This window comes from Lissotriton helveticus, chromosome 8, assembly GCF_964261635.1.
Source record: "Lissotriton helveticus chromosome 8, aLisHel1.1, whole genome shotgun sequence".
NCBI classification, from domain to species: Eukaryota; Metazoa; Chordata; class Amphibia; order Caudata; family Salamandridae; genus Lissotriton; species Lissotriton helveticus.
The window spans coordinates 1,021,394,647-1,021,411,682 of NC_136069.1; the positions used below are offsets into that span (position 1 = coordinate 1,021,394,647).

Consider the following 17,036-nt stretch of genomic DNA (forward strand, 5'->3'; position numbering starts at 1 on the left):
AGAGCTCAGCTCGTCATGAGGGCAGCTCAACCGTCCCTCATGACGAGCTGAGCTTGTCACCAGCACACAAGGGGTTAAGAGACATTGCCAAAGACGCGATCTATTTACAAAATCGAATGCTGAGGCAAAATCTATAAAGGCCAGGTAGATTGAGGACTGACGAGCTATGGTTTATTTACCAATTATCAGATTTAAGTTAAGGCATTGCTCGACAGTACCCAATCTACTTCTGAAACCCAACTGACATTTATGTAAAATACATTCATCCTCAGCCCAACTCTGATTTTATTAAATAAAACCCGCCCTAGTATCTTCAGTGTGTTGTCGATCAAGGAGATCGGCCTGTAGCAACTGGGGTTAGACTGATCTCCCTTTTTAAAGATATATATTTTTTTCTTCTGTAAATTCTCCTTCTTGGTCATATTTGTGCTATATGAAATATTTTTAAATAAACTACAATTTTCAAGGCAAAATCACAAGGAGACCGAGGAAAAAGGCCATAGCAATAATTTAAGCAGGGAAAAATACTGTGTAACTCGTGAAAGGAAAGATGAGCTTTAGAGCAGCCCTGGCCTGATTGAGCATTATTGATTACCCATGAAAGGCTCGTACTGTTATTGAGCACAACTCCAGCATATTTGATCCGCACCCTTTGCAGCATGACACATTGCTCCACTGTTCTCTATCATTACATGGACCTTAAAATATTTTAGCCGAACCCTAAATTGTAATTGTTAACCCTGAGTACTTTGGAGAGGCAGTTGTGTATATGTTGGACTTTTTGCTGACGGGCTTGGAGTACCGTGGCATATAATAATATGAATTCTGATGGTATTTTATTGTCTGTCGTGTCATTGTTGCTAGTCTGCTAACAAGAGAACCATGTTGGGCTTTTTGTCCTGGAACTGTATTTAAGACAGGCGTTATTTTACCTGGCATAGGATTTTCGATTGACGTTTTTCCAGTGTTCTGTAGAGCAGCAGGTCTATTTTTAAAAGGCGTGGAGGCACACAATATACAACAAACTATATTTACACTCGAACGTTCATACATTAATTCATTTTCGTCCTAAGTTGTATGTATCCATCAATGTTTAAAAGCGTGATTTATTTAAAACTGTACAACCAAAATCTTGAAACGAGTTATATTCCTCATCCAACAAGTGATTTTCAATCAAAGATAAGTCCAGATACACATTTCAGTAATGTGCTATTAAACGTGCATGTATCTGGCGTCAAAGTATGCGGGAGGAATGGACAAAGGTAAAAATAACCAATCAGTGTTTTAGACGCATCTAAAAGGAATGCAGGTCGTTGATGCTTTTCCTGTGTCATAAACGTATTTGGCTTCCATGAGCACAGGGTCTTGCATTTGGTACTCCTTTTCTCACAAACACGTGGATGATTGACTCCTGTGGAAATGGTGCGACTCCAGTAGAAATGGTGTGCTTCTCACCGTGGCAGATTGATATATTGGAATATTTCATTAGTGTCCAATCAGAAAACTACCTGTAAAAGTGTTCATTTTTAGCAAATATATTCGAAAACGTGAAAAATACACCATTTGGTTTCAATAACTCTAAAATGCTAAGTTTGCATTTAACAGGGTCATTACAGGTTGCAATTTGTATTCCTTTTTGGCCCCTCTGTGACCTTGCCACTGCCCTTGAAGTCTGGGTTTCTGAGATATCAGGACTGTGCCAATGATGGGAATAAATCGGGCCTTTCTAAGAACCAGTTTAACTCTTGTATGTCCTGGCCCTTCCCCCGGAAGCATCTTATTCATTGGTGAGGGGCTAGGGAAGGACAGCTCCTCCTCTTCCTGCCATCACAACATCACACCCAGAAGAAGGCGAGAAAAAGGAAAAGTGAACTAAGGAGGAGCTACACATCCTAACTCCCCCCCAGGTGGATGATTGCCCACTCGGGGTCTCCAGCTGTCTACCTTGCACCTGCCCCCTGTTCCTTGAATAATGGGTGTAGGAAAGAGGCCATTCTTGACAGGGCCACCCCCACTTTTTGCCTGGTATTCGATTCAATTTTGACAGAAATTGCACTGGGTTCCTGCTATCCAGGTCCCTGGTCCCACATCTTCCCTAAAATTGTACAATTGTTCCCCTGATTTGCAATACCGTTGGCAACCCTGTAGATCCCTAGTAAATGGTACCCCAGGTACCTAGGACAGGGGTACTGAAGAGAGTACCTAAGGTCTGCAGCATGTTATGTGCCACCCTAAAGGACCCCTCACGTAACTCATGTAGACTGCCATTGCAGGCTGTGTGAAACACAACATGGCACACATTCCTGTGTGCCATGCCTGAAGACACTTTATACAGTATAGACAAGTCACCCCTACAGCAGGCCTTACAGCCCTGAGGCAGGGTGCAGCATACTACATGTTTGGATATATCTGCATGAGCAGATACGCCCCTGTGCTGGCTAGTTCAATTACTGCCAGTACAAGTGATCAGGGAAGCCATTTTAAATACGTGTGCTGGAAACTGGTGGAAAACACGTTCCCCAGTTACATGATGGCATCACTGAAACCTGATTCCAGTGATGGATTTATTAATACATGCTCCAAGATGGCACCTTTAAGGTGCCCCCTGAAAACCTACCAACTGCTAATGCACTGATTGACTGGTCTGACTAGCCTTCCACCATAGACAAGTTTCTGACCCCCGGTGGTGAGGGCCCACGCTCTTAGGAGGTCAGGAGCAAAGCCTCCTCCTGTAGAGGGTGTTGTATATCCCCTACAGGATGACCTACAAATTACCATTCCGAGGCAAGGCGCTTCAAAGAGCCTCTCGCCTTTAGTATACGAATCAGGCTTCCCTCAGAGGTGATGCCACCCCCCTGACCAAGGCCCATTTGGCACCTGAACAGGCAAAATTAGTAGTCAGAGAGGCATGTTCACCCTCAAGCTAGTACCACCCCTAAATTGGGCTACCTGATGTGGACACATACATTTAAAGTCTGCCATCTTTGTGATGCCCAAAGCAGGAACTCTGGGACAGGGTTATACCCACTTTCCACAAGAAGAGGTCATATAGGGGGCGTAGTGATCTCAGTGTTAGGTAGCCTATTGGCTACTACCCAACACTCCCCTAAATCTAGTATTTAGGGGGCCTTCGCACCAGGAAATCATATACTGCCGACATGAAAGAAAAAGAGGGATTCTGAAGGGCTGCAAGAGCAGAGGATCAGCAACTGACTTGGCGCCAACCCTACTGGCCTGTCTGCTGTCCCTGGCAATTGTGCCAAGGACAACTTATCCTGCAGCTGCCTATGCTTCCAAAAGCCTAAGAGGACTTCCAACTTTCACCAAAGACCCAGGAACTCGTGGAGTAGCAGAGCTACACCTCTACATCCTGCTGGCGCCCCAAAAGAACCTGCAAGGACTCCGGACCACCAAAAACTCGACACCAGAAAACACCACTGCATTCGTGCCCCCTAGCCTGAGTTTAAGTGGGCCAATGGTGCCAATGTGGTCCCCAGACCCTCCAGAGAAGAAGCCCACTTTGGGTTTACCAACAGTGGACTTCCTGACATTGTCTGAAGCCTCTTTCTGCAAGGCTCCTCTACTGTGAGTGTTTCAGTTAACAAAATCCCAATGCCTCAGGACACCGCTGCACACGGCCGCTCTAGCCAGAGGAGAAGAGGACCAAGGTGTCCCCATATCCCCGAGCATCGTGTGACCTGATCCCGCTTGATGGTTCAGCCGGACAGGTCCCGCAGCCGCAGCTTGCTGCCTCTTTTTGACCAGAGTGATCCCCATTGACTTCATCAGGGCACCGGACGCTGTTTTGAACCTCTGCACCGGCCGCCCCAGTGCTGCCCTCGATGACCTAATGGTGCTGCCTTGGATCCTGCCCCTTAGTCACCTTAATTCCGGACAATTGGTCATGTAAGTCACTGTAAAGTACTTGCTTGCAGTAGATGTCTTTCCTCCATGTGTTAACATTACCATTCCAGAAATTGCACTATCGATTCTTTTTAAACTGTAAATATTTCTAACTCAAAACTTACTTACGTGATTGTGATGATCTTCATGCTTACATGTATATAAAAATACATGTTATTTTTATAAATTGGTGTGGATCTCCTTATTGAGTTGTGTGCATCATTTATTAACTGTGTGCATGCAGCAGATGTCTAACACGCCTCTCTGATAAGCCTTAGGCTGCTCCACCACACTACCCCCTGAGAGAACACTTTGGGATTGCTAGAGCAAGCACCTGTCCACTTATAAGGGATACCTGGACTCTGCACAGTATAACTCTTTTTGTTCTACTATATAAAGAGCCAGCTTCCTGCAATAGGGACACAGACCTTTCTGGTGGGTAAATGGCCACAGTTTATCAACATCCTAAATCATAAATCATCATGAATTATCGATCATTAATATGAGCCACACATCATGCATCTCTTTAAACATTCAACTTGGTAATAGCATCTCCATCAAAGATCCTAAATCACTTGAAGTCCATCTCTGATTGTGTTACTTAATCACCATAAGTCCTCTAGATAACAATTCTGACATCACAGCACTTTGCTCAGATGCCCATTGGTGTTGGGTGCTAATGGCCTCTACTTCCGATGCCCTGCTTAGGTGGCCCTCTGACCTTGCCTGGGCTGCAAGTGCTGTGTCTGCCTGGCACTGACCCTTTTGTTGGTCGTTCGCTCGCTCTCCAGTGTCCCTGCCATGAGGCATCCCAAGGACCCTGCTCAAGTGGCTTTTCTGCCAACCTACTTTGCTATTCTTGGCAGTTGTGGGTGCTGTCTCCGCCACTCTGCCAGCGGTTCTACGACTGTTATCCGCTCCCCACCATTTTCTCCCTACGAACCGCACTGAAACCTAATACTATCTTAACTGCTCAAGCAGTCCCACAATGTTCAACCGGAACATATCCATTCCTACTATGGATAGGTGGACCCCATTCCGTTGCCTGGGGTCTTGAGGGTAATGAGAGCATTCCTGATGAATCCCCAGTCGTGATTCCTACATTACTTACTCATAGAGATGTTAAGCTTCCTCCTGGACCTCTCAACTGCCTTATGGTCATATGACCTCCTCCATTCAAAGCGTACCATCAGCTCCAACCAGACTACCTCCGACGGGAGGACCAACCTTGACACTTTAGTGAGGTCTACCTTCATAACCTCTAGAAGTTGTCTCTGCTTTGGGTCAGCTAAGATGTTGCTCCCCAGGTGAATCAAAAACGTGCCGGTCCTGTCCATCGTTTGTAAAGCCCTCCGCACCGTTGACAGAAGCTGGGACCACCTCATCCCAGACCTGCCCAGCCAGACTAGAGTCTTGTTGTGCGCCCAAATCCCCCAGTATTTCTTCTGTGGAGCTGCCCATCACTATGCCCTTGTAACATAGTGCATCCAGAGAGTCAGCCTCCCTTCAGGGGCCCTTTCAACAAAAAGACACACGACATGGTCATGGTATACATCCTAAAGGCTCTAGATGACCACCTGCCAATCCGTGTTATGGGCTTGTTACCCAGGCCGTGGTCTGCCGTGGCCTTCTCTGAATGTATGCCTGTGTTAGGCACACCGGGCAGCACTCTTGGTCTCCGAGGCAGTCCAGGCACGTGAGTTTTGCCTTTTCCTTCTTGATCATTTTTTGATCTCCTAAGCGTCAGCACCCTGTTACTCTCCCCCAGTTGAACGTCCTTGAGCTGTAAGCATGCAGTGCCTGGGTTGATCTTAGATGGGGGTCACTAGTTTACTGGCCTTGTATGCTCTGAAAAAAAGCAGTACGTATGCAGCCCAAAACAGGCCGTCCTCATCTGTTGTCACACATCCGTTGGACAGGACCTGCAATAATGTCCTTAGTTTGGTGAAATCAATAGGTTGATTGGGTTCTTTCCACTTGGTTTGTATATGCCCCACCCTTGCATTGCTGCTCGGCAGTAAAAGGAGCCTGTATGGTGAGTTCCTCTGTGCAAATTTGAGAAATAGGCGACTGCACAAAGATGCACTTGGGACTATTATTTGCTTTTCGCATTCGAAAATGCCCACTATATGAATTTCTCGACCTCCCAGCTTGATGCGTCGTCATGCCCGTTTGCACCTGATACCCTGTGGAACTGAGCCCAGCACTTAGGGTAGTTGTTCATTGTCTTAGGAGCTAGCGCCTGCTCCACCAATGCTGTTGGGTCAGAGCTTAGGTCCCACAACCCTGCCACGATGAACATAATTTCCTGTACTGCCGGCAGTACCAGCTGTCTAAACCTCTTCCACTGAAAGGGAGAAAGAGCATCCGCGACAGTTATCACTATCCGACTCATGCCTGGCTGTATCGCTATATTCGCATTCAGCTGACTAGGTGACACAACAGGCCCAACACCCTAGGGCAACGCTGTGTTCTGGGATTAAGGGCCTGTACCACTGCATGGTTGTCAGACCATAGCGTAATCTGTCTATTTACGATTCTATCCTTCCACACTGAGAAAGCTACCACTATGGGAAAGTGCTCGAGTAGTGTGATGATCTTGGTCAGCTACCTCTCGTGCCAGGAAGCGGGCATCTGTGCTGTGCACCAGGAGTCCAGACTATGGCCCAAAAGCCTTCTCCCCCCGCCACATCCATGAACAGGTCCAACTACTTGCATGACGCAAAGGACTTCCACCACACCAGTGTTCTATTGAACCCCAAGAGGAAGGTGGCCCATTTCTGCAAATCCTTTTTCACTCCGTGTGTCAGTCTTACCCTGTGGAGTTTCTTGCTAAGCCACTTTGCTAGCCATGCCAGGCCCTGGGCGAATGTTCCCACTGCAGGGATCACCCTACTAGCGAAGTGCAGTTTTACCAGCAACTTATGGATCTCGCCAAAGGGTGCTTTCATTTTGGCTCGAAGACCCTCAGTTGTGTTTTTCATATCCATTCCATTCGGAAGTTGCAGTCTGCAAACTCCATCCTCTAAGTCTCACTCTATACCTAGGACTGTTAAGCTGGTGGTAAAGCCCTCCATTTTGATGTGTGCCAGAGGCACACCTAGTTTATCTGCAAATGCGAAGAACTGACCCAGTAGGGTACTGCTTTGCGTGGTGCTTGAGTCTCCAATCAAGAGGAAATTATCCAGGTAGTGCAAACGTTTTGGCTTTGCAAATCCTTGTTTTTTATGGAACAAGTCACATCTTAGTCACTGTCGTGTCTTAGCTACATACTGGCATTTTTTTTTTTTTTTTTACAGGCAGAGGTTGGGGGTGATAGTCTTATGTGCAGAAAAAGCACTCCACATACGTCCAATCTTTGTAAGGTGGACTTGAGAGAGGGTTTGAAGGTGTAAAACCTGCACTCCATCACAGTCTGCCTTAAATCATGCATAGGTCCCAGTCCACTGCAACCAGATCACCACGGTTGGCCCTAAATGCTTTTTTGGTGCTATTTTAATTTAAACTTTAAAAATTCATATCTGTGGTTCCCATTTTTGGATTTTTGTTGCCTTGGTGTAATTTTATTCATTAACTTATTCTCTATTTTTATAAATGAGGGTCAGAGTTTTATACATGCAAACATTTTAGGAGAAGCCTGAATGGGGTTGCTTGGTATTCCCATTCAGAGGAGACCTGTCTTGGCAGTTCGGGCTGGACTCTTCCTATTGGAGCAGTACCAAGGCTGATTTGCACATGCCTGATTGCTCTCTGAGATGGCATTGTTGGCAAAAACCGACGAACTGAAATGCACCCGAGTAATCGCCAGCAGGGCCAGCTTTAGGGCAGTGCAACTGGTGCGGCTGCACTGGGCACTGACCTGGAAGGGGAGGGGGGCACTGAACTCAGACAGGGCACTGTGTTTAGCAATAACTTGAGATTTAAAAGCACCTGCTGCAGACTTCCTTGTGCATCCAGCTTTCAGACAGCAATAGAAATGTCAAGATAACTCCTGTGATTAATGTTCCTGCTAGAGAGAGAGATCAGACTTTTGTCTGGTGGCAGTTTTGACTCGCCACAAAGTAGCACACCTGGATAATTGGCCTGCTGCAAAGAACAGATCTGTATTTTATATGGATAGCTGAGCGGATTAGTAAAGCCAGACTTTACCAGCTATTTAAATCAAATGTATTTGAGAGAGGGTCAGTGGAGATATGAGGGACGCTTTTGCTGGGTGGTAGTGAGGAAATGTGAGGAGGTCATATAGGGTGGTTCTAAAAAAGATTGTCGCACCGGGCGCCGCCACCAGAGCTAAAGCCAGTCCTGATCATCAGTGTGGCGGATATATCTTCAAGCAATCCAACATCTTTTTTGTTTTCTTCAATGCGACGCCCACCAATGGAGGAACAGCAGGGAACCTTTTCAGACTGACACACGGTGGGAGTTGTGTGGATGGGTCTCTGGTACCTGGAGCAGAAGAAGGCTCCCTCAACGAGGACTGAGTATGGCTTTTATGTGGGCAACGGGATGTCTGCTTGAGGTGCCCACACCTCACCTTAGTAAGGACTGGGGTTAGTAAATTGATGAGGTGGTAAAGCCTTTGACTACTGGTAAGGTTACTACTCAACATGGTCTAGGGGTTTAGCATTAACTGTGGATGATCGGAGGACTAACGCGTGGATTCTTACCGCTCGTTAGTTTCCACCAGCATCTTACTGGTGAACAACATTTACGGTATTACTGTAGCATGAAATCAATATCTAGTCCCTGTATATTAATCGAAACAGTGTAATGTCTTGCACAATTTTCCTGAAAATTCCCTTATCACTGTATGCTCGGTAACCGCTGTCACCACAAGACACAATGTTGTGAGTGCAAATGTGCTGTAGACGTGCGCTTTTTAAAGGCCTCCTAGCACAGCAGCCCCGGTTGGGTGTTGTGTGCCCGGCCGGATTGTCCACAGCAGCTTCCAAAGCTGAAGACGGTGCGGCCGAAATCGTGTATTCCGCGCGGCGGCGGCGGCGGGAGCAGAGGGCACGCGGGATAAAGCGGCGCGCGAGGCTTGAATAGCAGGGTCCCATGGGAAAGCGAGCCCCGCGATTGTGCGCTGACATGCTCTCTGCTTAGAGATGGCACACGGGGGGTCCGGTCCCAGCGCTGACTCATGTCACCAGGGGAGGGGGCTCCTTTCATCCCCGCACACATCCCCCTCGTGATGTCACCCCGCTATTCTCGAGTGTGGGAGAAAAGATTAGCATTCGCTGGGAGCATTGGGAAGGGACGGCAGCGCGAGCACAAGGCGGGGGGGACGTGGTGAGGCAGCAGCGCCCCTGACACAAACGGCCACAGAGGGGCCATTTTCTAACCCAGACCCCGCGTGACGTATGGCTCCGCGCTTCCTGCCAGGAACCCCGGCGCAGCAGTGAAGGGACGGAGATTGAAGCTGACAAGACTCGTGCATCTTGGAAAGGGCTGCGACATGCTGTAGCGGAGAACAGAGGCTCCCTCCCTCAAGGCGGCTGAGAAACAAGACCGGAAGGGGGCGAGAGCAGAGAAAGGAAAAAAAAAAACAAGAAAGAGAAGAAAGTGTTTGTTGGGGGAGAGCATTTTTGGTGGATGGGATGAAGCCAGCCATGGAAACTGCAGCCGAGGAAGTCACTGAACAGGGCCAGGAGAAAAAAGGTATCCGACATATTGTAGCTGTTAGCAACCGTTGCTTGCGCCGTGCATGGCTGCCTCGTGCAGCTTTCCAATACTTTAATAAGTAAAGATGAACAAATGGGTGGGGAAAAACCCAGTAAGGATGTGAGCACATTTTACATTGGATGACTGACTATAGGGGATTATTTCACTTGAACTGTGAATGTGTGAAGATCGCACGAGTCTAGAATGATCACAGAAGCTCTGCATGCGTTTGTGGTTTTATTGTCTCGACCCCCTGGGGGGCAGCCTTTTGCTCGCCCGCATTAGCGTACGATGAGAATGGCAGGTTGGAGGGTTTCAGTTATGCTTGTCTGAGGTGATTGATTGCTCGACAGTTTCTCACAGGGGTGATTTCAGCTCTGGTGGGATTGCCAGGTTTCGGGTATGTTCGCAGGAAGACACCCCGTCAACCGAGCAGGTGGCACCGTCTGTCCAACGAGGACATTAAGCCTCTTTAAACCAACATATTGAACCTGTTCACCGTGGCCCCAGAGCAGCCTGCGTGACAGCCAGCCGAAGCCTCGGAGGAAAGATTGCATCTTTCCTGCGAAGCCCTGGCGCTGGGCAGCGACTGCATCTTAATCTGGAGGTTTTGCAAGGCTGCCCGCAGATGGCCGTGATTATCTTTCTGCAATATAAACTTAACTCCCTCATAAAATAGGGCAGCTGAGGAGATGCAACCTTTAATGAAATGGCTTAGCGCTGGTTATTCCGTAAAGTGTTTGCCAAGTAGTTTGATCTGTAGGCTACAAATAACGCGGCTTCCCACGTTTTATTTTCCATTAGGACTGGAATAGCGCAACCTATGTGTTTAGTGCCACGAAGGCACAGTAATGCTAGAATGTGCGCTATGTGCAGACGCAGATAACACAACATCCATCAACTTAAATGTATAAGGTTGGCTAGTGGGCTGGAGTTAAAATATAACATATATGCACTTTATCATCGCCCAAATATATAATAAAATAGCGTGTCGGAGCCAGTCACTCTTCTTTCATGGAATGTTATTGTTTAAAAGCCAGGGTACAGACGCAGGAAAAAGACCAGTTTGGAGAAGGGGGAGGGGTACAGTGGTGTAGCAAGGGTGTCATGACCCTAATGCAAGCTAGAGAAGGCTCCTTGACCCCTGAGGGGAGCAAAGGATGGGCATAATGTGGCGACAGGTGGCCCCTTACACTCATATCCCCACTCTACGTGCTGCACAAGCGATGGCAACGCCCATGGTGGGGCATAATAACATCGTATCTTGCTCGGATCAAGTAGGTTGCATTATTTTAAAATGAATTGATACACGTGATGATGTTTTTGGATATCATTATTGCACAAATACATTGACTTCAAAGCCTTTGATACTTGGGGTTGGCATTAAACATGTTTTTTTGCCTTTGATTCGCACAAGCAATGCCATGCAGTGAAATATTGATTTTCTACTATGTAATGTGTATCATGTTCCTACAATACAATTTTGGGGTTCTGATATTTAGAAGCCACCTGGCCTGTGACAAGAGTGCTCACTGGTTTATTTTATATTGGATTTCTTGTTTGACGCTCAAAATGCTCTGCAGCGGGAGAGGCAGTGCACATAGCCAAAGGGTCTTTGGTTAGAGTACCCGAGGTGAGATGGGGAAACAGTGGGATTAAAACTAAACCCTTCTGCACATGGCGGGCAGGCATAGATTAGTGACACGCCCAAGCATCAGCCATCCAGGGGCCCTTGGGACCTAAGAAGCCAGAAACATGTGGGTTTTCAAACGGAATATCAGGCAGTCCGGGTGGGAGGGGTTCCAGGAAATACAACAATTTGTGAAGATAAGACCCCCCTCACCACCAAAACCTTTATTTTTTACCTGGGTGCACAGATAGTTTGTTAAGAACGCAGTGGATCGGAAACATCTGATCAGCTAATATTTCCAGAACTTATGGAAATATTTCATGGAAGTTAAATTCTCATCAAAGATGTCTTGTATCCACTGCTCTTTGTGCAGTAACGGTACCCAAACAAGCAACGCACACATTTAGGGGAGTTCGTGTTTATAGACATATGTATAATACATATTGGTGTGACATGCATCTGTATATTTGTTAATCAAAGCATCCCTACTAGCATCTACTTGATATATGTGCAATGTCGGTGGTAAATATAGTAAGTGCCTTCAAACAATGCCAAGCCTAGCGACCATTTTACTTGTGCATAATTATCTGAGTAACCTTGGAAACTGTGCTTGATGCACAAGGAATCAAACAGAAAGACCTAGAAAAATAAAATGCAGTTTTACAATAAGCTTGTCCCAAAATATTCCTGTTCACTCATGTGCCCTTTGTGTACCTTACTTAACCCCTATTTAGAACAAAGTAACAGATTCGATGCACACTGTTTACTGGTATCAGGTAAATAGTGATGTATTTTTCTCCTAGGAATTTGGCTTAGCCTCTTGGTTCTGTCGTGAGCGGGGAGCAGAATAGCTTCAACATACCTTTTATTCCTTACGGCTGGAGTTTTTGTTTAATGCTCTTCAGATCAAAAGGTTGATCTGTATTGCTTTCGAGGTGTACATTAAATATTTAGAAATTGCCTTCAGCAGACAGGACGAGAGCCAGCTGTTCATTTTGAAGTATCCCCAGAAGGGGGACTGTGTATCCTAACCTAGATATTAAATCGGTTTTCCCTAGTAATTAGGTCAATTCACATCAGTAGCCTTAAGTAAACTCTGATTCCAGTGTCTTGTAAATCTACACTTGGCGTAAGGGCACGTTGCCGGCATTCATGATGGAGGATTTGTGTATCTCTACAAGCACTAGCCTGTAATTCGGAGGCATTACATTCAATCACAATCCAAGGATTGTCGAGGCGGATTAACTGGGATAGAATAAATTTACAAAATCAAATGCCATTTTTCATTATTAGTGAGGAGAACATGCAAGTTGTGCTGGACGAATTAAAGACAAAGCGTTTTCATGTTTGGGCATGGATGTTACGATTTTGATTTTTCCTGAGAAAATTATTGCTGGGGTAAATATGAATAGAAAGGAATAACACATTTAATAGAACAATAGCATATTTCTGCAAAGTGACAGGAAATTAACGGTAATGTGGGGTGGATACACAGTACAATTCAGTCATTACAAGCTACAGATAAATTACATTTAAGACTTGAATTGTATATCCAAATAATTTCCCAACATGTTGGTTGTTCTTTGGATATATCACTCACTTTAACGGTTGTTAATAAGATGACTGAAAAAATGTATCAATCCCAGCATCCACCAATAGGAATCTAGAGTGTGATACTCTTACATTAGCAATTTTAGTTGAAAAAAACATGAATGAAGTTGATTTAAAAAAACTACTTTTTTTCTGGCTCAACAGAAAACATTCTGTGTGAAAGTATATGGCAGTAGATTGGAGAGAAAGGAGAAAATGTACCTGAAGATATTGCAAATATCGGTGACATGTTTTGCACTTGTGGTGTTCCTCATACAGGCAGGCTGAGGAGGCAAATTCAATCAAACCACAAACACGTACTGGTTGTTTTCCTACAAAAGGTTTGTTGTTGTAGGTGGAGATCAGCGAAAGAGATTTTGTGATCCAAATAAATCTTAGCAGCCTGTTGGGCCTATGGGCGGTTATCGGTCACATGAACTAATTGCAAGACTTTCCTCCGCAGTAATTATTGCCTAAGGAAATTGAGAACAGTGGTCTTGTGACTGCACCCTGCCATTTTGTTTTCCTACATTGTTAATAGGTAGGCGGCACACAACTAGAGGGCATCGCTTTTTTTTTTAGCTTAATAGTTGTCTCCACACAGCCATTATTTGTGTAACACAATAGAAGCCAGGGACTCCTGTTTGTTGGGACAATAGACATACTTATTCTCATCTTACTTTGCTAAATACCTATATGTTTGGTCAAACAGGAACCGCATAGTAACACCCATCTCTCTCTTCAGTACCATTTAAAAGAGCTGATCGCAGGCTAAACCTATTTTTTTCTTTGATTTTTCTATTGCTGGTGCATTTGTGTGTATGGTAGATAGACTTGCTATGTATGTTCACGAAAAAGTTTTTGTAATATTCTGGATCCACTCAGTGTATCTCCTTAACCCAGTCACTAGCAAACAAACACAGTTATGCAACTCCATTTTGAGTATCTTTGATTGTAAGGTGAATATTAATGTGACAATGTACAAATCTAATCCTAACAAACTCGCAGTGAGTGAGGGCCATCAGCATGGCAACAAGGACAACAGCAGTGTTCATCACCTCTACCCGCTATTCCCAACAGCTAATATACTGATTGTAAAAAGTTAAACCTGTTGCAACCACAACAGTAGTGGGTTGCTCCAGCTCATCACATGCCACGCCTATCCCCAGAAAACAACTCTTACTGATAGTTTAGTCCGCTAAACAATTCAAAACCATTGTCTTAATTCATAAATTCCTCCAATTACACTCACAGTTATCTTGAAAGTAAAATCCAACTCCACAACTGTACTCTCACATCAACGCCCCCTTGCAAGGCGGTGGCTTCCAATATGCAAAGTGGAGACAATTGGCACACATTTTGGGTAGCAGAGCAAAGATTATGGATGATTTACTCCATACTTTTAATCCTGCCGGCAAAACTGCTGCATCTGTTACCGATGCTGTTATAATGAGGATTCATGTTTATCACAGAGTAGGTATATTGAGTAAATTAGAAGAACCATACCTGGGCTAAATGTCACTTAGCTCAGACCAGCTCTCTCTGTAAACAGCCATTCAGAAGTCATCTGGTGAAATAACGTTCCAAGACATCATCAAAAGACTAACCTGGCTGATCACCACACTGAGTTGACACTTTCCTGCTCCCTCAAAAGAAAGGTTTTCACTGCTTTTCTAAACAACAGCAGATTAGTCATCAATCTAATTATTTTAATCAGTAAGTTTCATTGTCTGGGGCCAAGACCAAGAATTTCTGATCACCTCTCCACTGATAAGTTTCACACTAATAGGATTAAATAATTAATGGAGGAAGATGGACACAAATCGTTTGCCATGGTTACAGGTGAGCAAAGCCATAAACCGTACTTGAACGAAAAACAGAACTGTTTGAACAGCTCACGCTTTGTGATAGAAAGATAGAGCAAGCATATGGCTGGTTATGGTATTTGTTAATGCCTGTGACCCCACCCTAGTAAGGATGGCTGGTAACTTCTTTCGTTGGCTGTAGAAGATTTTATAAAGAACTTGCGCTAAAGTTTCTTGAATTCAATCTTTCCATCAAAATAGTGAGTGCAACACTGTCTTATCTTTTTCTGATATCAGGCATAGCCTTGTCATTTAAAACTACATCAGTCCATGGATTAGTATCTGGCTCCACATAAATTCAGTAATTTCTTATGTTGTGCATTGGGATTTGAGAATTTGAGCTCTCAAGTTAAGGACTGGACCCAAATGGCATTAGGAGATTAACTTCAAACCTTGTAGTTGAAAGGTCTGCAGTACCATGGGAGGCTTCAATGTAGGACAGGGTTCCTTAAGCCTAGAACCAGATAGGGATGTCTGTAATGGATCTCCTGTTTGCAGCTAACCTGGAGCTCAACCTCATTTTTAGTGTTTCTATGAAAGTGCTAGCTTGTTTACAACTCGCAACTAGCAGCTGGGTCTCCATTACTGAGGCATGACGTGAGTAAAGGTGGCGCTGTCCAACCACCATCAGTTGACCCTGCATGTGTTTATATATTTGTATTTAGTAAAAGGGTTTTATCCCATGTTATTTGCAGAACCCTTATGACATTATCTCCAGTAACTCATTAGTCTGCAGAAATGAGGAGATTTGGACATTTACCTCCACCTCTTGTGCCTTTACCTTGGGAGGGAGACTGGAGATCAGTCTATAGAGTGGCTAAATATCCGGGTCATTGTTTGTTTTCAGGAGCAATGTGGTTATTGCATGTTTGAGTTTAAGAGACTTAATCATCGAAGATACTGATAAGGTCTGTGGTGGTGGGAGACAGCATATTAAGGTTAATATTTGTCATTTCATTATTAAAGTTGTTTTTAGGATGGAACTTCTTCATGAAGGCTAAAGGGACATCGTCCCTATTCGCTGGTCTTGCTGGTATGAACTCCAATAATACTGCTTTTTGCACTGGTTTTATAGGAACAGTGACTGCGACAAGTGAGGCTTTAGATGAAATGTTTACCCTTATTGAGTTCGTTTTATTTTTGATAGGCATTAAGCTGTTGCTTAGAAAAACCTACTTTAGTTGGAGGAATTTGTGTAGTGTGTAGGTATTGACTATTTGTAAAGTCAAAATAGTTCTGATGAATATCCTGATGGAAGCATGTTTGTAGACCCAAAATGTATGTTATACAGCATGCTCGGGCTGTTATAAATGGGGGGGGTCCCTAGTTGGCTAAGGAATGTACCTTGTCCAAGTAGGAACCCTTGCTTCTAGTCAGGATAAGGAAGTTACACACTTTCGATAATCTCAGCGTACCCCTTTGGTAGCTTGGCACGAGCCGACAGGCTTATCCCAAATACAATGTGTCAAGTATTTGCTCCCAGACACACAGTAACACAGTGAAAATGCTACAACTGGACACCACACTAGTTTATAAATAAAGTATCTTTATCTAAACCAAACAAGACCAAGACAACAAAAATCCAATGTACACAATTCAAAATAGGACTGTAAAAAGGTTTCAAGCAATTCTGTCCATGGAAAACTATGGATTTGTAACTTTACACAAAGTACCTTCAGATGCGTCAAAATTCACACGGCCAAACAGCTGCAGATAAGATAAGCGTCGAAAAACACCGCATTTGGTCAGTTCCTGAGTCCTTGGTGAGCCGATGAGACCGTTCTGCTGCACGCAGTAGAGGTGATGCGTCAAATCCGGACTGTAAGGAGATGTGATGCGTTAATTCCGAGATGGACCTGCAGCACAAGTGTGATGCGTGGAACTCTGGACAAGCTGGAGGTCGAGGTGGCAGCGCAAACAGGCACTTTGTCGATTTCTTCAGCTGCAGTCCCACGATGCGTCGGTTCATTCAGCCACACAGTAGGGCCTGCATTGGAGTCGGTGATCTTAGACTTTAGAGATTGGTGCACAGGACTCGGCATGTGGTGGATTTTTCAGGTGCTGGGAGGCGCTGCGTTGATTCTTCAGCTTCACGCCCATGGAGCATGGAAATTTCTCCAGCTCGGTGGTCATGCATCTGAAAAATAGGCGCAGGAAGGGCGATGCATCGATGTTCTTGGTTTCTTAAAGCTTTTTCAGCTCCCAGCAAGAGGAACAACCTCCAGAGGCCCAGAATGGGAACAGGCACCTCCTGGCAGGTCAGAACTCCCAGCAGTGGAGTTCAAGGAAGCTGGTGGTGAAGTCTTTGTGTCCCTGAGATTTCAGAACAGGAGACCATCACACATACGCCCTTGGAGATTCTTCACAAGCAGTTTCACAGTAAA

The 17,036-nt window shown here is 45.0% G+C and overlaps 1 protein-coding gene across 6 annotated transcripts in view; it reads left to right on the top strand.

The window, feature by feature from the left end:
- The window catches only part of GPM6B (glycoprotein M6B), a 348,837-nt gene that overhangs the window by 249,458 nt on the left and 82,343 nt on the right, over positions 1-17,036 (top strand). For 3 of the 6 annotated variants that reach the window (XM_078657850.1, XM_078657853.1, XM_078657851.1), the window contains exon 1: positions 9,370-9,564. The exons of 2 other annotated variants lie outside the window; for them this stretch is intronic. In XM_078657850.1, the coding sequence (XP_078513976.1) occupies positions 9,504-9,564 (61 nt within the window). In that variant the 5' untranslated portion in view covers positions 9,370-9,503. Of the gene's footprint in view, positions 1-9,349; positions 9,565-17,036 lie in introns of those variants that run through there. One more of the 6 variants, XM_078657855.1, reaches the window with a different exon arrangement.